Genomic DNA, 25,675 nt, shown 5'->3' with positions numbered 1-25,675 from the left:
CCACCAACGACACTATAAAACCCGATTACTAGCATCACTAAACTCACTTCATGAGTTTAAATGAGTTTATCAACAATTTAAGCTCAAACCCTAACTTTGTATATCAAATCAAACAATGAAATTCGGAGTTAGAACTTACCACCACAACCAAAACGTAGCTAGAAGCGAGATGAACAACTTTAAAACCTGAGCTTTGGTGAGAATCCAACTCCTTCTTCTCCAAATCAAGCTCTCTAAACTCTTTATCTCTCTCTCTCTAGAATTGCATGGGAGTGTTTGTGTGGATGAAATGTGATCCACAAATGGGATCTAGATCAGTTTTTGAGGGCTCCAAATCGACACCCAAGTGAATTTAACAAAATGCCCCTTTTTAAAACAAAATAAGACAACTGGCCCGTCAGCACATTTGGACGGCGTCCCAAGTATTGGACGGTGTCCAATGCTTCACTGCTGGACGGCTTCCCGAATCTTGGACGGCATCCCACTTAGCTGAAAATGAAAACAGGGTCTTACAACTCTCCCCCAATTAAATCGGATCACGTCCTCGTGATCTTAGCCCCAATACAGCCAAAAAGTACGTCTTCCTCGACTCTCCGAGTTCTCATGCACTCTACACCCCCTCGATGCCACCAATGCATCCTATCGATCACGCTTTCTCACCACACAACGTTCCAAGAACATAATCATCCTTCATGACCCCTTGGCGCACTCCAACTCACTACTTAGAAATCTACCGCCAATCGACATTCCAGTTGAGTCATCCGCATCACGCACACGGTGATGGAATTTCTCGCAAGCCTTTTGGTACTCCAACTGACGCGCAACTCCACAATTTCCATAACCCGTCCACCATTACACGGTAAACATCAATTCGATCGCCCATCAAAGATGATATTCACACCTTTCGCACATACAAGTCCTCAATACTCTAAGGAATTCACTCTCGAATGTGCTCTATACTAACATATCTCTACACGAGATAGTCGAAATCAACACTCTATGTCCCTAGTTCGCTCATCAAACGAGACAACTTCCGACAAATTGCTCAAACACGCCTATCAAAACGAGGCACTATCGTACCCTCCGGGTACTTACTCCCCCACTTAGGGTTTTAACCCCACACTATCACAGTCAAGATGATAATATCTTGCGGAATTTCGACATTCCATAACACACATGACCGGTACTAACGTTGGTCACACCCAAAAATCTTCCGAGGACTTACCACAAGGTACTCGAACCTCAACCTTTTCGAATCGTTCAAACGTTAACGCCCACAAATCATCACAATAAACCATTTTCGTACCTTTAGGTTTCTCACCGGTACCCAAGTACAAAGTAATCACACCACCGGAGTGAAGCATTCCACTAGCAGGTATACGAAGGCAACTGACGCAGTGTTATGCAACTCCCATTACTACCACCGAGTCTCAATAGCTCGACCCTTACAGGGTCCAGTCTCGGTGTCATGCGTCACTTGACTACTCGTGGTCGCACAAATCCAACAAACAATATGGCTCAACGCCCACAACTTTCTAGTGACACCCGCTAGTCACTATCCACCTAGGCCGCACAACTAGCCTATTTACCTTTTAACCCAAGGAGATGCTTGGAAAACCAAGACTTACACCCTAAATCGCACCGTCTCAACCATTAACATAGATACTTACACCTAATCATTGATAGTCAACAACCGTGACCCTACTCGCACACATACATGGTCAACGTAAAACGCCTTCTCGATCAGCATATCTTTTCTATGCTAACACATAAAGGAGAGCAATACAAGTAACCCTCTAATCATATCACGGTTACACCCGACTTGGTTAAGCCTAACTTGACCTGGTTAGTCAAACACGCTCGGCCAACCTACCTCGGCCAACCCCTAACAAAGATTGATTAACCCGACTCGGCTAAGTCAAATACACTAGGTCAACCCTACTTGGTCAAACCCCTAACAACAATTGATTAACCTGACTCGGTTAAGTCAAATACACTAGGTGAACCCTACTTGGTCAACACCTATCATCTAATTGATTAACCCGACCCGGTTAGTCAAATTCACCCGGTTAACCCGCCTCGGTCAACACCTAACATCTATTTGATTAACTCGACCCGATTAGTCAAATTCACCCGGTTAACCTGCCTCGGTCAACACCTAACATCTATTTGATTAACCCGACCCGGTTAGTCAAATTCACCCGGTTAACCCACCCTGGTCAACACTCCTAACAGCAATTGATTAACCCGACTTGGTTAAGTCAAACCTCAATGGACTAACTCGACCTAGCTAGCTACTACATCACAAGGATAAACCTACTTTTTACCCAAAAAGTCACACACACGAAAATAGGTACCGAAATCGAATACTACCTGTATCAAGCGTCGTCGGACTTCCGCGCTCCGCCACTAATCAACTCGGGACACTCCGACTTTCCGTGTCCCTCCTTCCGGCACTTAAAACATGTGACTCTACCCGACGGACAAGCGCGAGACTTATGTCCCCTTTGCCCACAATTATGACACGCGAATGTAAAACCACCCGTGCCACTCAACTTTACGCTTCCGACGCCTTCAGTAGCACTCTTACTTTTCTTGTTCGAAAACATCGTCGCTTCGAACTTCCGCTTAATAACATCGGAGACACTTGTCTTCGGGGCCTCCGGTTCGCAACCTCGAGCCAACTCAAATAATTCTTCAAAAGACTTAGCCATTCTCCGACTAATCTTACCCTTCAACTCATCGCTTAAAGTACGATAGAAATCTTGCATCAACATTTGGTCATCACCGACATACTCCGGACAAATAACTCATTTTTGACAAGAAAGTAGACTTGAGAGTAACCAAGTCCATCGAACCTTGTTGAAAATCGCGCAACTCGTCCCAGATTTTATTAAGGTCAGATTGAGTTCGATATTCATTAAAGAACTCCTTTTTAAACTCTTCCCATGACAAGCTCATACATTGTTCTTCACCATAAAATTGAATCTTGTCATCCCACCACATTTTGGCTTCTTCACGTAACATACTAGAACCGTATATCATTCTCTTCTCGGGAGGACATTCACTAGTATGGAAAGCCCCCTCAATGTCGGAAACCCAACATGTACTCTTCAACAGATCCCTCACCCCATTAAACATAGGAGGTTGAGCATCCTTGAAGTTCTTGTAATGGAAGTCTCGCCTTCCATGTCCACCGTTACCATCACTCCCTTCACCACGAGGATAAATGTTTCTAGCTTCGAATGCCTTTTCGATCGCGGCATTCATTCGCTCGTTGATTAGCTTGGTTACTTGCCCATCAACCGATTCCTTGAAAACCTTTCTAACATCCTCGAGAAACTCCGCTTTTTGACGTTCAATGATGGCCTCAACCTTAGCCGTGAACTCGGAGTCTTCGCCTTGATCTTCGTTACCTTGTTTGCTCCTTGTCGTCATTCTAAGAAATGAACTCGGTTAGGAACGCAACACGAATAATTTACATACACCGTCACGAACAATATTCACAATCATATAAATACGCCACCATTCGCACATCCCATCTAGTTCAATACTTGTTGTACATCACTTACTTGACTTGGCTTGCAACCGTAATAATGGTCACGAAGCATTATTACGCTCACACGCCATGCTGATTTCATGAATACAGCAACCATCTCGCTAGATATTCAACAAAAACAACATGATTAATAACAACGTAATCAATACATAGCTAGTTCACCTATAATATAAGGCAGTAGCTAAAACCCGAGCAACCCGTAATCCTACAAGTCCCGCAACAAATAAGCACACAAAAAAAGTCTAAGTCTAAGCGCCTATCTCAAGTCACCTAAATCCCTTAGACCATGCTCTGATACCACTTATAACGACCCAACCTGTTATCCAACCGAAAACACGACTTTAATTTTTTTTTGTGACACAGTGTATCTGGACGGCGTCCAGTACTGAAGGCTAGGACGGTGTCCAACCATCTGGGACGGCGTCCAAATGAACTACAAAATTCTTGATCAAGAGGTCCAACTTACGCGAGCGGAAAACCTGCTTCCCGACACTTTTAAAACGAAACGACTTTCACAACATATTACAATAATTAAAACTAAGACATTTTCATAATAAAAACGAGTTTCACAACACCGGGCCCGCATCGACCCGTTTCACCATTTAAGTACGAAATACAAGTTTCGACCACGTGAGTTTAAGTTCCAAACAAACTGCGAGCATGATGTTTGGGGTACTCAATCCTAGGTCGAATCCAAAAGTAATCCAAGCAAGCAACAAAGGGGAAATCATCTAAATCTGAGCATTCACTTGCCACATCCGCCTTCGCACCTAAAAATGTAAACAACGATAGGGTAAGCTAATTGCTTAGTGAATGCAATACTTATACATATACATATGTAATTTACCTACACGCATCCACTTACTATTACCATGTAATCAAAATGCATAAACGAGCTAGCAACGCCAAACATACAACTAGTAACATCGTTAGTATATAAATCACCGCAACAATATATTAAAACATGACAACGAATAATCATAACAAACCGTTCCCTGCTATAGCACTACCGACTCGTAGAAGACCAATAACGTCGAGTCTCACTCGTATGATGTCACCGACTTGTGACTCATCATAAGGTGTCACCGACTTGTGAATCACCAAAGGGTGTCACCGACTTATGAACTACCTACCAATACTTATGGGTCACCGACTTGTGAACGCCATGTGGCGTCACCGACTTGTGAAGCGCCACCAATAAGTGTCACCGACTTGTGAAGCACTATAGGGTGTCACCGACTTCTGAATCACCCGCCAATACATATGAGGTCACCGACTTGTGAACCTCCAAGAGGTGTCACCGACTTGTGAGTCACCTAACGAAATACTAAGGGGGTCACCGCCTCGTGAACCACTATGAGGTCTCACCGACTTGTGAGTCACCTAATGAGACACTACCGACCCGTAGCTCTCTTCACCCATAACCTCAATAAGTCACCATCTTGTGACATAATGCCCAATACTCACGATGTGGCACCTAAGGCCCACATCGCGTACGAGTAAATAAACCACATACCTACATGTATAAATATTCCACTCACCTCGAATACAAGAAAGGCAACTTTCGCTTGAGCTCCTAATCTTCCAAATGTGAATCACCTAGATAATTCACAAACAAATAAGCCAAACACTCTAGCTTATGCCCAAAACCATAAGTTTAATTTCGACCCATTTGCACATACTTCACTTTGTCTAAGTCAAAACTCGCCCGAAACACACATAATCACAATTAACTAGCGACCATGTTCAAACACCATATTTTACTCAAATCTTAAGTGTTAAACACTTATTTTACCCAAATTTGACACTAAACCCTATGTAAGTAACTAGAGGGGGGTGAATAGTTACTTAATACGTTTTTAACACTTTTTCTATTGATCACCAAATTTGATTTAACTTTGATCAACCAACTCAACTCAAACTTGATGTGTATAGTGTATATGTTCAAAATGATAAATGAAGTAACGTAAAGTACATAGATACAAGGATTTATAGTGGTTCGGGTGGATGTTAACTAATCCACCTTAATCCACTCCCCGATTACACTAATCGGGATTTATTGCTTCACTAAGCACTTTTCTCCAAACCCGGTGGAGATTCGATTTACAAGTCTTCAACTTCTTTGGTAGACAATAAACCTAATCTTTCTTTCCCTTTGAAAGATCAACTCCAACCTAGATCAACTTGTCTTCACCTTGGACAAGTATTATTCTCCAAATAAGAGTAATCAACTTCCTAAGTCCCTTTAAGAAAGTAGATCACTAAGCTAGCCTATGCTTCTAATAATTGAAGTTACCAGACTTATAAACTTTGCAATGATGATCCTAACATAATACTAGGACATACAGTACATTAAGTAAACTCACAAGATAAATGATTTTTATTAGTAAGTTTACAACAACCCAATTCTATATCTATAAGATCATAGAATCTTCTCTTGCTTGATCACATTTGAGTAGTAATTAATTCACTTGTGATCACTGGAGATAAGCCTTTGAAATATGCAAGAGGGTCAGCTTCAAATGCTCTTAAATGTTTGCCTTTTATAGTTAGATTCAAAAAATAGTCGTTGACAAACGGTTGCCTGCACGGTCAACCGTGGTGCGACCGTGCGTGCTCCAGTCCAAATTAGGTATCCGTTGTATAGCCGTTTGACTCAAATTTTAACACCACATTTTGGCACCTTTACTCCTTATAGCACCTGCAAAAAAAACCAAACATCCTATACAAGTACTATATGCATTAAGTGTGTGAGATTTGGTCTTAATACATGAAAGTGACTAATCATTCCAAAAGTGGTAAACCCAACATTCTTGGAGAAGTGTCTTGATTGATATTTAAGGAAATTTCAGTTTGGTCAAGACTTAGTTAGTCACATTAATGTCTTTGGTTCAATTCTAAAGACTAGTCACTATGTCATTAACTTCCTAGTTTCAATTAATCACAAGTCATGATCTTTTTAAGTTTAGTTAGAGATTAATTGAACAATGTCTTTATAAGATAATCATGAAGCATGTAGAGACATCAAAGTTAATTCATAAGCAATCACCCTTAGTTACTTAGACTAGATCAAATAGACAATTGACTATACTTTTATTGTGAACCATTTTACACTTAATCTATTGGAGTAGGTTAGTTACTTGAATCCTAACTAATGAGCACATAGCAAACATATTAATCAAGTTGACAAGTTTATGAGTATTAAGCATATTGGCAAGTAGCAAGTAGAACTCACATAGCAAGAGATTGTTATTCTAGGATCAATCATATAGATACTTGCATAACTTATAATTCAAACACTTAATAAGTTTAATGTGCAATATAACACATTACATGATTAATGTGTAAGCACACATTAATGTCCAACACATGCACAAGGGAAGATCAATCTCTAGCTGGGACTTGGTGACCATCCTAAATGTATCTAAGTATGTTTTAGGATTATAAGTCATTACTAGTTAACCTTGAGAGCATTGTTCCTTATTTAGCCTCAATTAATCACTAAGTCATTTCTAATAGCAATCATTGTTCTAGTGACATTGGCTTAAGTGTGTTGGTACTTGATGATCAGACTAAGGATATCTAGATAAGAATTAAGATCACAAGTTGTTGATTAACACTTATGTGTTATGCCTAATCTTGGTTAATTTGTCATTAAGATGTCATTAGGCGTAATTAATCACAATTAGTGTTTTTATGACCAAAACTCGGTTGAGTATGAAGAAGACATCTATTCTAAGAATGTTGAGAAACATTTCATGAATTATAGATGTCGGGAACTAATTAAACTTTATTTGGTCGAAAATGGTAACAGAGAGAACTGCGATCGCACTGCGGTTGACCGTGGTGACGACCGTGCAACTTGTTTTCACAAAACTGCGTTGCAATTCAGTTTGGGTTTTCACAATTGACTACGCGGTCGACCGTACCTCGACCGTGTGTTTAGCTGAAGTTTTAATTTCATTCTTTAACCTATGTTTGACTTGGTCGTTTGCAAGATAAAGTATGCATTAGTGACCTTGCGTGTTTTATGGTAAGATGTCTGTCATCACTTATGCATATGTATGTGTCATCATCAAAACATATTCTTTGGTTAATCACACTTTGGTTAATCATGCTTAAGTTTATCGTTTAGTACATTAACCCACATTCAACCAACACCCTAATTTTAACCCATTTCAAAATTAGTCAACCAAGATACACCCAAGTGTGTTTCAACACAACCAAAATCACTAAACCTAGTGATTAACCCATTTTGCAAGTCTTGAACTTAACCAAAACATCAACCCACCCAAAATACACCAACGACACTATAAAACCCGATTACTAGCATCACTAAACTCACTTCGTGAGTTTAAATGGGTTTATCAACAATTTAAGCTCAAACCCTAACTTTGAATATCAAATCAAACAATGAAATTCGGAGTTAGAACTTACCACCACAACCAAAACGTAGCTAGAAGCGAGATGAACAACTTTAAAACCCGAGCTTTGGTGAGAATCCAACTTCTTCTTCTCCAAATCAAGCTCTCTCTCTCTCTAAACTATTTCTCTCTCTAGAATTGGATGGGAGTGTTTGTGTGGATGAAATGTGATCCACAAATGGGATCTAGATCAGTTTTTGAGGGCTCCAAACCGACACCCAAGTGAATTTACCAAAATGCCCCTTTTAAAAACAAAATAAGACAGCTGGCTCGTCAGCACATTTGGACGGCGTCCCAAGTATTGGACAGCGTCCAATGCTTCACTGCTGGACGGTGTCCCGAATCTTGGACGGCGTCCCACTTAGCTGAAAATAAAAACAGGGTCTTACAACTAACATCCGGGTGGCATCTTAACACCGCGACTAACCCACCCTCTATGACATTGTGGTGTCTTAACACCGCGACTAACTCACATGTCATTAAATCCCGGAGTGGTGTCTTAACACCACGACTAACCCAATCATTACGTATTATGTGGTGTCTTAACACCGCGACTACCCCACATTTCATTAATTTCCGGAGTGGTGTCTTAACACCGCGACTAACCCACTCGCTACGTATTATGTTGTGTCTTAACATCGCGACTACCCCACATTTCACGTCACATAAATAAATACATTATATACATACATGCATAATTATTCCACTCACCTTATCGCCTAGGTGACGATTACACAATCCGCAAGCTTCGAAGTTAAGTACCTAATACATTAAGTACACAATCAACACACAAACTCGATTGGACTAAATACCAACAACTAACTCATGTGCATTTAATGACCCATTTGCACCAAAACCGCTCATTTAAGGTCAAGACTTGTCATAAATCACTAAAAGCTAGTGATTAAAGTCCCACAACATCAACTAACACAAACTTAGGATCTTCCATACCCATCTTACCCAACTAGGTCAACCATTACCCGTTTGACCCATTTTAATACCAAGACTCACAATTTGGTCAAACTTGAACCCAATAACAACCTTTCACTAACACACAAGGGTACTAGTGTTTTAACAACACAATTAACACCTACAAACACCAAACCCATGACCAAACCCTAGATTTCCAGCCTTAGGGTTTCCATACACCAATTTAACCCAAATTCACCTATTTAACCCCCAAATGGGTCTTACAAGTCTCAAATGACAAACCCTAGCCATAAATCAAATTAAACACAAAACACGGAGTTAAGACTTACCAACACTATCAAGACGTAGCTAGAGACGTAGGGAACAATTTTAAAACTTGGGCTCGGGTGGGATTTGGCCTTCTTCTTCTCCAAAGTGAGCTCTCTCTCACTAGAACTCAATCTCTCTCTAAAATTGAACGAGGATGGATGGAGAAGTGTTTAATGAGGTTAGGATAAGCTTTCATCAGCTTTTAAGTCCTCCAAACCGACCACAAGTGAAAAGACCAAAACACCCCAAAAGATCCCATTTAAAACGGGTCAAAATAGTCAATACAATGACTTTGTCGCGTATCGCGACACCAGGACGCGACACCCACCACTAAAACGCGATAACTTGGACAGGAGGAGGGTTTTGAACCATCACGTTTTGAACAACCCTGTCGCGTATCGCGACATACCCCAACGCGACACAACACCTTAAAATGCGATAAAAGGCCTGATCACCCATTTTCTATCATTTAAACTATATACTCTCGTTCACGGTTAATATTAAACGTTTACAAGGTAAAATGCGTACCTTTAGACCATGCATGAGGAAACGGGATGTTACACAATTTAATTTAAACGTGTACAAACTTTCATACAATATAGCTGTTTATTTAAACTTAAAACGATTACATAAAAACATAAAAACACATTAAAAAAACATAAAAACACACAAAAAAACAACATAAACTACAATGGCTAGATTCAACACAATGCTTAATCTTCTTGAGATTCGGGAACGTCGGACCAGAATTGACCGTCAGAATAGTAATCGGAACAATACGCCGGAGAGTACTCTTCTTCACAAATCAAATACAAAGATATAAAATTTGAACGCCATGGGAGAGTGTCTTTGATCCATGGGAGAGTGTCTTTGATAAAGTCTCACGCTTTGTTTGTGCGAAGGCTCATGGCTGACAATTCTAGAAGATGATCGTCTTCATAGTATAAGACGTCGGTGTGTTCGAAGGGTACATTCTGCTTCAAGAAAGCCAACAAATTTTCCAACCCAACGTCAAGAATGTCGATCTCTGCAAACCTAACTTTCTTACTAGTTTTGTAATCATACACCTTGAAATCGCTATCGAATTGAGCTCCGTAGTAAATTACGAATGAAGCAATCATGGGAGGGGCACTCAACATTTTTGATTTGAGTATGTGTTTTGTTTTTGAGAGAGAAAATAAATGAAGTGTGTGTTAATAAGGTGAAAGTGGTTGTTTATATAGAGGGGGGGAAAATTAGCCGTTTTAAAAAAAATAAATAAAAAAAGGTTCATTTTATAGCCATCGTGGTTTTAAATATTTTTAAAATTTAAATATAAAAATATTAAAATAAACACAAAAAATGAAAATAAAAATGTCAGATCAGCATTCCACTAAAACTCACACCACCACTACTTCATACAAAAAAATCACTCATCCTACTCATCAAAAAAGTGCAAAAAACAACTCACTCCACCAACCCACGTCCCTTACCGCTACGAGTGGTCTAAAGAGATAAATTATATTAGCATTTTATATATGAATCAATAACATACACTTTGTAAGGATAAACCTTAACCATTTCATCATTATGCCGTGATCATTACATCTATTATTACCATATTAATTATTAGACAAAATGGATGAATAGTAATTAGAGACATTTCATCATTTCACCTTCTTTTCTTTTTTTCCTTCTTCCACCTTTTTTCCAAAAAAAACCCTCACTTTGTTCAATAATTAAAATCGACCCCCCAATCAGGGGGTAAAGTGTCACATAATTATTTTCATAAAAAAACCTTAAATAAACCCCACCCAAATATTCAACGGGTCATATCTTCTCGCTGGCAACGAGTTAAATTTTTTCGACACCATCGTTAAACTCGAAATAATTTTAGGAACACAATATCACTAACTATACGCAAAACGGAAGATTTTTAAAAAACGCTAAATATTTGAGGTACTTTTCATACACGTTGATTTCACATTAAATTTTTAAAAGTCGACAATTCTATAGAGAAACTCGGAGATGCACATATATTGTTAATTTAAAATAACATTTAAATCTTTCACGGGTTATACCTTTTAGTTCGATTCGAGTTGCGCTTCAACGAAATCATCGTTAGCCACGAAATAATTTTACAAACTAAATGCAATAAAATACATTGAAAACTGAACCCCCGGCGTGAAGCGAGGGTTCGAAAACTAGTTATTACTAGTACACAATGCCCGTGCGTTGCACGTACATGGCTTGGGTTTGTGTACGTTTCGGGTGTTTTGTGGTGGTTGTAACAACAACTTAGTTTATAAAAAAAAGGGCTGCACTAAAACAAATGGGTGCTTATATTGTAAAGTTTGTAGTGGATGTAGCGAAAGTAAATATCAATATTTAGTCAGATGGCAGTGCAAACGTCACTGAAGGAAATGGCTGATAATTATAAATGCTACAACTATAGTATACATAGATTGTTACAATGTAGTTGATAAAATAGGGGACGAAAATGCGTAATACACCAATTATGTTAAATCATACATGTTGCTGGAAACATATATTAGCATAATCTCTGTTGTGGTCCTTTGGTGGTGACTCTGAAAGTGTAACCTGCAGCAATTGTAAATAGGTAGTAACAGCCATGAAAGTCGTGTGCTGTTGGTTTGACAATAGCAATATTAGGCCTTTTGATGAATGCGTAGTGTTCAAATATGTATGAATCACAATACTAATCCTGTTAAATTTTGTTTGGGAACCTTAGTAAGTTAAAAGGCACAAAAGGGTGGTATATAGGATTCACGCAATAAAGTATCCCACACTATCAGCTGTGCCCCAGCTGAAATAACATGTTAACGAATGGACAATGTTGACTCCAGTTTCACGTGGTGTGTTTTCAATGGCTAATACAAACAGGGTACCCTTATTACTGTGACGATACCCTTTTTTTATTGTGAACATCGCCTGAGTATGAACCCAGCATAAGACATAACAGGTGCAGAAATGTTTGAATTTACCTTCAATTGCTCATCCAAGAATCTGATATCCAGAGTACCTCGACATGTCGCAGGCTGTTTAACAGGTGTACCTAAAACACGAATGGAAAATTCTAATAAGATTTGCCAAGTACACATAATTCTGGTAGTCTATAGTTCACATTGAATATATAATTTAAAAAACATATGTCTTAGAGATCATTGGTTGAGAGTTACCGTTATAATGTTTGGTTGAGGTTGAAGAACGTTTCCTTGTAAACAACGTTTCGGGTTTGGCCCTTTAATCGCTCATCGGTGTCATCGATCATGACTATTTTAAGACCATCTGGGGTTGTGACACGTGAGAATGCGACATACAGTTGACCGTGGCTAAAAACTGGTTTAGGGAGGTCGAGGCCGACCAAATTAAGTGACTGGCCCTGGCTTTTGTTTATTGTCATAGCGTAACACGATCTGACCGGGAATTGGATTCGCTGTATAACAAATGGCCACTTTGATTGTGCAGAGGTGAGGACAATTCTGTGGATTATTACTGTTGTACCTATATGTGATCCGGTAATGATGCGAGCCTTGATGACAAACTTTTAAAATGCGGTTATGATCAATCGTGTACCATTACATAGCCCGCCACTTTGGTGTAGATTCTGTAACAACATTATTGGCTGCCCTATTTTTAATTTTAATTTGTGAGGAGGCACACCTGGAAAATCGAGCTTTTTTAAATATTCCACCGGATATGATTGTTGCTGTTCGATGCAGTCGGTGGAGCCTTTGCAGATTTCGTCCTAGCTCTTGTATGTCATTGTTTCGCCTTGTAGTTTCTTAAACATGTGCTTGTTAATCGCATCTGCGTCATCATTTCTGGGCGTCAATATTGCCCTTTCTCACAAATAGTCTTCATCGTCCTGCCTCAATTGGAATTCTGGGAATATGGTATCAACAATTGTTTCAATTGGATTTATTCCGTGTTTTACAATGAATTCTTCGGGAATCTTTATCCATGATGGTTCATCATCTCCATCTTTAGATGATGCTGGCACGTTACCATCCCCCACATCTAGAACCCACTTATTGAATGCGCATTTTCGATTATCTATTTGGACATCTAAAGTGTATTCGTTGACACTCATAATGCGTGAGAGTGTATGTAGGTGACAGAATTTCCACAATTCTGATCTATTGATGCATGCGTTAACGACCTCTTGCCTTTTACCTTTTGGAATGACTGGGAGGATTTGTCTAAAGTACCCACCTAGCAAAATTGGCATACCACCAAATAACTTATCTCTATTTGCCTCATTTTTAGAACCCAAAATATCTCTTAGAGTTTTATCCAATGCTTCAAAGGCGTATCTTTGAGTCATAGGAGCATCGTCCCAAATTATTAGTCTTGCTTCGTGCATTAGGGCAGCCAAATATGTTTTTTGTTTTATACCGCAGGTACTATTTTCCATGAGCACGAGTGGGATAACAAATCGGCTGTGTGCAGTCCGGCCCCTGGGTAGTAACAATGAAGCGATTCCTGAAATTTTCCATTGATATGTATTGGTAAGGCAGTGTAAATAACACACCAACGTATTAATTGTTTGATGTTTGTAGAACGGAAAAATAATATAATAAAAGAGGATCTAAGCTGGTTTTAGACATACTGAGTCCTGTTTTTTTTTTTTAAAAGGCCTACACATAATTCAAGGTTCATTAAAAAAATAGTATATGATATAATAAAAGAGGTTGTAGAACGGAAAAATGATATAATAAAAGAGGATCTAAGCTGGTTTTAGACATACTGAGTGCTGTTTTTTTTTTAAAAAGGCCTACACATAATTGAAGGTTTTTTTTTTTTAAATAGTATATGATATAATAAAAGAGGTTGTATGGTGGTTTTAAACATACTGATTAACAATAGTTTTTGAAAAACTGGCACAAATAATGTTTGGGAAAAATCAATTAAAAAATTAGCTCCCAAAAAAAAAAGAATACCTGATGATGCAACTGCTAGAAAAATCATTTTCTCAGATCTGAGTTTTGTTAGAATAGTATTATATAAAAAAGTCTTCCCAGTCCCACCTGGGCCATATAAGAAATACAGCCCGCCTTCCTGATTTGTTACAGCCTTGATTAGCCATTCATATTGTAACGACCCGGAAATTTTCGACCAAATTTAAACCTTAAACTCTATATGTTTCCGACACGATAAGCAAAAACCTTAATATTGAGTCTAGAAAGTTTGAAATCTATATTCGTATAACTAGTTACCCTTTTGACCAAGCCTAACGATTCACGAACAATTACGTGTATTAGATATATAATATTTTATATAAATATATTTTGTTTTAATTAACAAGATTAAATGAATTTATATAAATATATGTGATTCAAATATGAAATTTGATATAAGTTATTATATTATTAAAATTATTAATATTATTATTACCATTAGTATTATTATAAATATCAATATTATTAGTATTATTATTAATATTATCAGTATTACTAATTATTTGTTATTCTTATTAATAAAATTATTATTATTATTAATTTAACTAGTATTATTAGTAACTTAGTTAGTATTAATTATTAAACACTAAAATTATGGATATAATTATCATTATTAATAATGTTATTATAATTATTACTTATATATTTTTCATTAGTATAAATGCAGGTATTTATTTATTAAAATAGATATATATATATATATATATATATATATATATATATATATATATATATATATATATATATATATATATATATATATATATATATATATATATATGCATAAAAAAAATAATAAATATTTACAAAGATATAAATACGGATTTGCATGTGTAGAGATAAATAAGGGATTTTAGTAATTTGTTTTTCTATCATTTTCAAAATACTGTAGGTGATTGAATTTAATCGTACAAATCTGTGAAAAATTTACAACTGGCTTTTGTTTTCTTTTATTCAACTTCTTGTCCAAAATAAATATTCCTGTCGACCTTAAATTCCTATAAAGCAATTGAATTAGGAAGTCCTTCAATGATCCATCGTCTTTATTAAATTAAAATCCTTACAGTCATTATCAAAATAAGATTATTAAAGAAAGGTTCAAACAACCCATCTCCACCATGATCTCACGGTCACCACTCAACCATCAATAACCACCACAATCCAATTAAACAACCGCCATCACTAGCTCATCACTTTCATCAGCTAATCGATCAATATCTCTTCTGTGTTTCTATCGACCAAAGCATCAACCCACAAACTCACTACAACCTGCAAAACATGTTACTCGTTTCTACTTCTATTAAATCCAACCCAAGCTCAAACACCTTAGAGCTACTACTACGTACTTCTACTTCCGTTCTGGTCTGTTTGATCAGCAACGCCACAAAAACAAAACATCACTTGAAACCTTCTTCTCCATCATTCACGACACCCTACTTCAACATTGTGCCGCTATCCTCCTCCCCTCCATCACCACCTACAAAACCTACATAAAATCACCCTTGTAACCAACCACGAACTAGCACCCATTTAACCACCCAAGAACCACCATCTTCAACCAAACGAGCCACCACAGTCACCCCCTCTCCTTTATTACCAATCGCCACCGTCACTGTAAACTATTCCAATAACCGAGACCCTTTTTGCACTATATTGTTTTTGTTTTCTGTTTCACCTATATCAAAACCCACTTCGATATATTTTTTTTTGTTTCTTTTGAACCGGTATCCTTCACCACCGCTACTAGACGCCACCTTCACTTCCAAAAATTCTTTATCTCGTTCTGTTTACAACAATAGTTGCTGAAACCACGCTATTCACCAATTCTGTTGGATATAAAACACGAAATAAAGGGGGATGAATTTGATGAGCTGTGATGATTTACGTTGGATGCTGCCACTTTTCTTTTGATTGTAATCCTTTTATGGCCGACATCTTTTGAAAACCAAAGCCCCACTTGAATCAAAAATACGAATAGCTGTATCCTTGATTTCCTTTTTACCAAAAGATTTATATAATGGGGTATTATTTAACCTATGGTGGGCTACGTTACAATTTCTGTTAATGGACCGTGTTCCAAATCTGCTTTCTTGATGGGTCGTGACCTTTAAACCCAATAAAACATGTTGTAGGGCCGTGAAGTAATGTGTTGTTGATAAAGAAGGATTTTGATCGTGATTTTTATTTAGATGATGGTGTCTGATTAGTTCAATGTTTAGATATAATGATGAGTATGTGATGATGATAATGATGTCATAATATATGACATGGATGATGATGATGAGTGAAAATGGTGGAATGATGAGTGATGATGATGATATAATGATACTATGTTTATGAGATGAAACAATAGGTTAATATAATTAAATACGAGGAATTAATTCATGAATATGTCAAGCGGATACGTGGTTTGTGGTGTTATCGGGTTAGCGGGACGTCGCGGGTTCAAACTCGGGCTTGGGCATTATTTTTAGGGCTACTTCATTAAGGTAGTTATTTATCTAAATATCATTATTATTATTATTATTATTATTATTATTATTATTATTATCATTATTATTATTATTATTAACATTAATATATTTGTTAACAAATATCATTATTAAGTATTATTAGTATTAAGAGATACTATCAAAATTATATTTTTTTTTTATTGTAAAAAAAAAAATACTTTTTATTTTATTATCACTATTGTTAAATTATCATTTCTACTAAAACTATATTTTTATAACATTGTTAATAAAAGCATCATTTTTAGTTGAATTAACATTATTGATATCATTAATATTATCATTATAAAGAAATTGCAAATTTTTTTATTTATTTATTTACTAATATTAGTATTATCTTACCAACTAACAATTAGTACCTAACTATATATTTAAAACATATAACATATGATTTACTAAAATAATAAGTATATCATTAATAATATGAATTTGTTCGATTTCTATTATATGTGTTAATATATACATATAAATGATATAGGTTCGTGAATCCGAGGCCAATCTTATACGTGATTAATGGTGTTATATGTATTTTTACTACAAAATACATTTGGTGAGTATATAGTCCCACTTTTAAACTCTAAGTATTTCGGGATGAGAATACATGTATTTTATGTTTTACGTTATGGACACAAGTAACTGAAAAATATATTCTACGTTGAGTTGTACCACTGGCATACTTCCCTGTAGCTTGGTAACTGTTATTTACAGCGGTATTGTAAACGCGAATCCTGTTGATAGATCTATCGGGCCTGACAACCCCAACCGGACTGGACGACCAGTATTCAACGGTTGCACAGTACTTCGTTTCGTGACTACACTTGGTACAGTGTAGTAAGATTTCATAATAAAGGGAATATGCGACGTGATTAAATGTTAAGTATGGTTACCAAGTGCTCAACCACTTAGAATATTTTTATTAAAATGTTTATATATGAAATCTTGTGGTCCATAGTTATAACGCTGCTAGCTTTAAACCTATATATCTCACCAACTTTATGTTGACCTTTTAAAGCATGTTATTCTCAGGTACGATTTAAGTCTTCCGCTGTGCATTAGCTCAAATTAAGGACCTTACTTGGAGTCGACCATCGCAATGGGACCAACTGTTTAAGATTCCGTCCGGGAGGATTAGTCGCGGATGTTTCAGTTGGTATCAGAGCGTTGGTCTTAGCGAACCAGGTCTTGCATTAGTGTGTCTGACTAGTAGTTGTTAGGATACATTAGTGAGTCTGGACTTTGACCGTGTCTACCTGTCAAAAAGTTTTGCTTATCATTTCTAGTCGGAAACCATCTGCTTATCATCCTTAGGGAATTGCCTGCTTATCATTCTTTAGTTTAGACACGTCTTACTGCATTTAGTGCATCGATAGTGTATAGACAAAAATTCATATCCTAGTATATCTGTAGACTTGCCTGTTATATGCCGTAAATTCCTCTGTAATCTACGAAATACATATGGATATTCTATATAGTTATAATATCATCCGATATCTGAAAATCATTTCACGTCGAAGATCTCTTTCATCCACCAAATTGTCCTTTTGGCAATGAACCTGAAAGCACTTACCGGCGAACCTGTTCGAGAAACCATCTACCCTCTCATTTCTAGAATATCCCGTCACGATTATATATTATCCTATGTTTCGAATCTTACACACCCGCTCGTTTCAATCGTCAATCATCCTGTAGTACTAGAAGAAGTTAACAAACTACGCGCTCGTGTGACGACTTTGGAGAACCTGGTGCGAAGGTTACGAACACCAGCAGCAACACCAGCAGCATAATCAGTACCACCATCATCGACGTCGACAGTACCCTTATCATCTTTAAACCATAACCGCGCCGTAACTCTCAATATCACAATCTGTACCTCGAATATCAACATTACATGCCTCAATATCATCATCTGTATTTCGAGTATGATCTTCGTTCTACATATCGTTCTACATCGATTAATTCCGTTCAACGTATTGTTCTACCTCATTTACCCTTGTTCGACATGGCAATTATGTAATCTCTAATGTTTTAGAGATCATGTAATCAAGTGCCAACAATAAATCAAATGAGTATAATATTCTATTGACTCATTAAATTCATAATTACATCCGAAGAAAATATATATGCAAGTATATTTTCATAAAGATTGTAATTAAAAATTCTCTCGTACAAACTGTTAATGATGAAAATATTTTAACGGGTGGGTAGTACCCGAGGAATATTAAATTTCATATTAATAAGTTATACCGTATATTCTTCGAATCTGATTCAACGATCACTTACTATCCTACTTACAACTACCGATATACGTATCCGTTCACCATAGAATAACCATTTCTTTCCAAATTTCATATTTGGATTTTGACCTATCAGAATCCAACAAGTGGCATAACGAAGAAAACATTGGACAAAAATAAAAAAAAAATGTTAGAAACAAACGAATTAATTAATTGGAATTGTGATAGGATTTCACGCTAACTGTTCCGGCTAACTGTTCCCAGCTAACTGATTAACATTTAATTTATCGCAATTTACTTTCTCGCAATTTTAATTATTGTCATTTAATTTCTGTTATTTACTTTTACGCACTTTAAATAACGGGACACGTATGCAAGGTTTCGACTTATCATATTGACCCATCTATATATATATTTCGGAACAACCGTAGACACTATATATGTGAAGGTGGGAGTTGGCTATACAGGGTCGGAGTTGATTCCAAAATATATATATACTTTGAGTTGTGATCGACACCGAGACCGGTACACGGGTCACGATACGTATTATGTAATTCGAATATTATATATATCTAATTTATATATGAATCATTGAACCATCGGACTATTGGACTGCTAACTTTGGACAATTAAAATGAATTAAATTAAAATATTGATTATAACATATGAAACTAAATAATTCTTCAAGCTTGCCACTTGATTTCATCCTAAACCTCATTTGTATCTCGACAATTACAATGCGTGTTCAAATCTTTCATGATTCTTGAAAACACCTCGATCGAGAAGTTGAACCAGCCGCATCTCGTCTACGAAAGAAAGATTTATGCATACAGTTATACACCTGAATAACTCTCGAACCCAAATTCATAGTTTAACACATAGCGTGTTGAATCCTTTGCCATTTATTAGCAAAAACAACCCTACAATTCCTTTTCAAGAAGCTAATTTTGTCACAGCTCCACTTCGACTTTTCAGTGAGACTACTTCTATTATAATCGCAACATTTATACCTTGTCCTTTCGCCGTCGTTGCCGGAAAACCTTTTATATCCCACAACAATATCAACAGATGTACCAGCAGCTCATTATCACTTTGACGAAATTCGCAATCAGTATTTTGAAAATCTTGCAAAAAAAATTTTTTTTCAGTCATACCTATAATATTTATCTTTAAGAAATTTCATACTTCGAATATGAAGTTTTCGAAAAACACCCTGAACTGTGAAGTAGTTCTTGGAATGCTGATGAAGCAGCAAAAATCATAAACGACTTTAACAGTCAAAAGTTTGATGATAAAAAAAATAGTAAGGTGGTAAAGCTGAGAAAAAGAGAAGGTTTGGAACTGGAAAACGGATTGAGCAAAGTATGAAGGAAGCCGTGAACAAATCATGAAAACAGAACCTGTCTTCAAAGGATCCAAATGATCCAGTGCCTGCTGAAACCGTTAGTAAGAACTCTACTCATTATTCTAAACTTTTCAAGATGATATTCTTCATCATCATCTTATCTTAAATATTATAAGATATCTTCATATCTTTCGTTATATATATATTCTCCATATTTCTGGAGATATTTTCACAACTAATCATATCTGCGATCATTTATCTCTCCGTAATATCTGCATTACAATATAAAAGAAGCTGTGTTAGTTTCTAAATTCTGAAACCTTCAAGTTTAAAATAGGAATGTTCTGAAGCAGTGTTGGGAACTGATACATGAATTAGTATAATATAATGAAACTTGATCAACTTCATTATATTACAGTAAGTCATGTTGAGTTTCTAATGGAATGTGATGATTCACAGTACCGTCATCATGTGCCATGTTACACGGCTCTTACATTCTATCCAATTCCCAAAACATATTAGGAACATATCATCCTGATAGTTCTATCTTTTCCAGGGTATTCTGGTAATTTGACAAATCAAACTCGTGCTATTACCGTATCTTTTTAAGAGCATTAGCTATATTCATTCCAAATTTCATGCTTACAAATTCCGGATCATTATTCGCATGACTCAAGGACGGGAAGAGGAAATGAAAAGAATGGAGTTCCAAAATAGAATAGGAGCATAAACCACAACAAATAAGAGAGAGCCTTAACTGTGAATGACAATGATTATAGAAGACAGAAGCAGGAACATCGAAATATAAGGGAAGATATCAAACTCAACAACCACCCAGAAACTACAAACCGTGTATATTAATACGTATTGTAACGTAAAGACACGGGAGAATTAGAAACAATATAATTCCAAGGAAAACATAAAAGTGAATAGATTTTTCTGGCGGCAGATGAAAAAGAAGAATAAAGGATATGAAAGTTAGAAGTATAATAAGAATCAGGATTGAATGAAACATATCGGCGAATATTTTAAAGTAGGAATTAAGGAGAAAGAGTAAAAGATATAGGATATGGGGATAAGGAAACGAAGGGGGTAGATTTATAGTGAAATATCCGACAAAGAAATCAAAACAGATTTGCCACATTAAATCAAAGGAGATCCTGTTTCTTAAATCGTCGAAGAACCAAATCTTATTACATAAGATTTTCTTTAAATCCCTTAAATTCTGGAAATCAATTCTAATCACGTCATCGGTTAAAATAATTCCATATTCACTCATTTCATTCTTTTGTGATAGCTTCACTCGTGCGCTTCACATGATCGAATCGTTTTATCCATATCTTCCGATAATGATAAAACTCTATTATTACCTCATATTCGTCATGAAAACATTTCTATAGTTATTTATGACAACCTCTACCAAATTTCGGGGACGAAATTTCTTTAACGGGTGGGTACTGTAACGACCTGGAAATTTCCGACCAAATTTAAACCTTAAACTCTATATGTTTCCGACACGATAAGCAAAAACCTTAATATTGAGTCTAGAAAGTTTGAAATCTATATTCGTATAACTAGTTACCCTTTTGACCAAGCCTAACGATTCACGAACAATTACGTGTATTAGATATATAATATTTTATATAAATATATTTTGTTTTAATTAACAAGATTAAATGAATTTATATAAATATATGTGATTCAAATATGAAATTTGATATAAGTTATTATATTATTAAAATTATTAATATTATTATTACCATTAGTATTATTATAAATATCAATATTATTAGTATTATTATTAATATTATCAGTATTACTAATTATTTGTTATTCTTATTAATAAAATTATTATTATTATTAATTTAACTAGTATTATTAGTAACTTAGTTAGTATTAATTATTAAACACTAAAATTATGGATATAATTATCATTATTAATAATGTTATTATAATTATTACTTATATATTTTTCATTAGTATAAATGCAGGTATTTATTTATTAAAATAGATATATATATATATATATATATATATATATATATATATATATATATATATATATATATATATATATATATATATATATATATATATATATATATATATATATATATATGCATAAAAAAAATAATAAATATTTACAAAGATATAAATACGGATTTGCATGTGTAGAGATAAATAAGGGATTTTAGTAATTTGTTTTTCTATCATTTTCAAAATACTGTAGGTGATTGAATTTAATCGTACAAATCTGTGAAAAATTTACAACTGGCTTTTGTTTTCTTTTATTCAACTTCTTGTCCAAAATAAATATTCCTGTCGACCTTAAATTCCTATAAAGTAATTGAATTAGGAAGTCCTTCAATGATCCATCGTCTTTATTAAATTAAAATCCTTACAGTCATTATCAAAATAAGATTATTAAAGAAAGGTTCAAACAACCCATCTCCACCATGATCTCACGGTCACCACTCAACCATCAATAACCACCACAATCCAATTAAACAACCGCCATCACTAGCTCATCACTTTCATCAGCTAATCGATCAATATCTCTTCTGTGTTACTATCGACCAAAGCATCAACCCACAAACTCACTACAACCTGCAAAACATGTTACTCGTTTCTACTTCTATTAAATCCAACCCAAGCTCAAACACCTTAGAGCTACTACTACGTACTTCTACTTCCGTTCTGGTCTGTTTGATCAGCAACGCCACAAAAACAAAACATCACTTGAAACCTTCTTCTCCATCATTCACGACACCCTACTTCAACATTGTGCCGCTATCCTCCTCCCCTCCATCACCACCTACAAAACCTACATAAAATCACCCTTGTAACCAACCACGAACTAGCACCCATTTAACCACCCAAGAACCACCATCTTCAACCAAACGAGCCACCACAGTCACCCCCTCTCCTTTATTACCAATCGCCACCGTCACTGTAAACTATTCCAATAACCGAGACCCTTTTTGCACTATATTGTTTTTGTTTTCTGTTTCACCTATATCAAAACCCACTTCGATATATTTTTTTTTGTTTCTTTTGAACCGGTATCCTTCACCACCGCTACTAGACGCCACCTTCACTTCCAAAAATTCTTTATCTCGTTCTGTTTACAACAATAGTTGCTGAAACCACGCTATTCACCAATTCTGTTGGATATAAAACACGAAATAAAGGGGGATGAATTTGATGAGCTGTGATGATTTACGTTGGATGCTGCCACTTTTCTTTTGATTGTAATCCTTTTATGGCCGACATCTTTTGAAAACCAAAGCCCCACTTGAATCAAAAATACGAATAGCTGTATCCTTGATTTCCTTTTTACCAAAAGATTTATATAATGGGGTATTATTTAACCTATGGTGGGCTACGTTACAATTTCTGTTAATGGACCGTGTTCCAAATCTGCTTTCTTGATGGGTCGTGACCTTTAAACCCAATAAAACATGTTGTAGGGCCGTGAAGTAATGTGTTGTTGATAAAGAAGGATTTTGATCGTGATTTTTATTTAGATGATGGTGTCTGATTAGTTCAATGTTTAGATATAATGATGAGTATGTGATGATGATAATGATGTCGTAATATATGACATGGATGATGATGATGAGTGAAAATGGTGGAATGATGAGTGATGATGATGATATAATGATACTATGTTTATGAGATGAAACAATAGGTTAATATAATTAAATACGAGGAATTAATTCATGAATATGTCAAGCGGATACGTGGTTTGTGGTGTTATCGGGTTAGCGGGACGTCGCGGGTTCAAACTCGGGCTTGGGCATTATTTTTAGGGCTACTTCATTAAGGTAGTTATTTATCTAAATATCATTATTATTATTATTATTATTATTATTATTATTATTATTATTATTATTATTATTATTATTATTATTATCATTATTATTATTATTATTAACATTAATATATTTGTTAACAAATATCATTATTAAGTATTATTAGTATTAAGAGATACTATCAAAATTATATTTTTTTTTTATTGTAAAAAAAAAAAAAAATACTTTTTATTTTATTATCACTATTGTTAAATTATCATTTCTACTAAAACTATATTTTTATAACATTGTTAATAAAAGCATCATTTTTAGTTGAATTAACATTATTGATATCATTAATATTATCATTATAAAGAAATTGCAAATTTTTTTATTTATTTATTTACTAATATTAGTATTATCTTACCAACTAACAATTAGTACCTAACTATATATTTAAAACATATAACATATGATTTACTAAAATAATAAGTATATCATTAATAATATGAATTTGTTCGATTTCTATTATATGTGTTAATATATACATATAAATGATATAGGTTCGTGAATCCGAGGCCAATCTTATACGTGATTAATGGTGTTATATGTATTTTTACTACAAAATACATTTGGTGAGTATATAGTCGCACTTTTAAACTCTAAGTATTTCGGGATGAGAATACATGTATTTTATGTTTTACGTTATGGACACAAGTAACTGAAAAATATATTCTACGTTGAGTTGTACCACTGGCATACTTCCCTGTAGCTTGGTAACTGTTATTTACAGCGGTATTGTAAACGCGAATCCTGTTGATAGATCTATCGGGCCTGACAACCCCAACCGGACTGGACGACCAGTATTCAACGGTTGCACAGTACTTCGTTTCGTGACTACACTTGGTACAGTGTAGTAAGATTTCATAATAAAGGGAATATGCGACGTGATTAAATGTTAAGTATGGTTACCAAGTGCTCAACCACTTAGAATATTTTTATTAAAATGTTTATATATGAAATCTTGTGGTCCATAGTTATAACGCTGCTAGCTTTAAACCTATATATCTCACCAACTTTATGTTGACCTTTTAAAGCATGTTATTCTCAGGTACGATTTAAGTCTTCCGCTGTGCATTAGCTCAAATTAAGGACCTTACTTGGAGTCGACCATCGCAATGGGACCAACTGTTGAAGATTCCGTCCGGGAGGATTAGTCGCGGATGTTTCACATATAGTGTGAGTTGTTCAGGGTTAAGAGATCTGAATAGGTTGTCATGCAAGGTCTTCATTTCCTTGATGTTGTAATTTAACTCTTCTCGGATCAAGCGATTGTCCAGTTGGGTTAGTAAAGATGGGTCAGGGTGTGGCAGAGTCGGGAAATCAGAGAGTGACTTCTTGTGTTTATGCAAAACTCCCTGTATTTCTACCAAACATTAATTTTTAATCTGAGAATCGGTTAGGGTCAATTCTGGGAAGTTGAAGATTTTTTTTTTTTTATGAAGAATGTCGTAGGCTAAATCTGCCCAGTGTTGTTCCCATAGTGCTAGTGGGTTAGTTATGTTGCAAAAGAGTAACATGGTTACAAATAAATCGCGAAGTTATGCAC

At 35.5% G+C, this 25,675-nt stretch overlaps 1 protein-coding gene across 1 annotated transcript; it reads right to left on the bottom strand.

The window, feature by feature from the left end:
- Positions 1-13,069: 13,069 nt before the first annotated feature.
- On the bottom strand, positions 13,070-13,639 carry LOC139899783 (uncharacterized). Its single transcript, XM_071882618.1, has one exon. The coding sequence runs from the start codon at positions 13,637-13,639 to the stop codon at positions 13,070-13,072; it is 570 nt and encodes a 189-aa protein (XP_071738719.1).
- Between the last annotated feature and the right edge of the window lie 12,036 nt (positions 13,640-25,675).

Source organism: Rutidosis leptorrhynchoides, chromosome 3, assembly GCF_046630445.1.
Source record: "Rutidosis leptorrhynchoides isolate AG116_Rl617_1_P2 chromosome 3, CSIRO_AGI_Rlap_v1, whole genome shotgun sequence".
Lineage (NCBI taxonomy): Eukaryota > Viridiplantae > Streptophyta > Magnoliopsida > Asterales > Asteraceae > Rutidosis > Rutidosis leptorrhynchoides.
The sequence above is the reverse complement of the archived record's forward strand: the minus strand, read 5'-3'. Positions and strand labels throughout refer to the sequence as shown.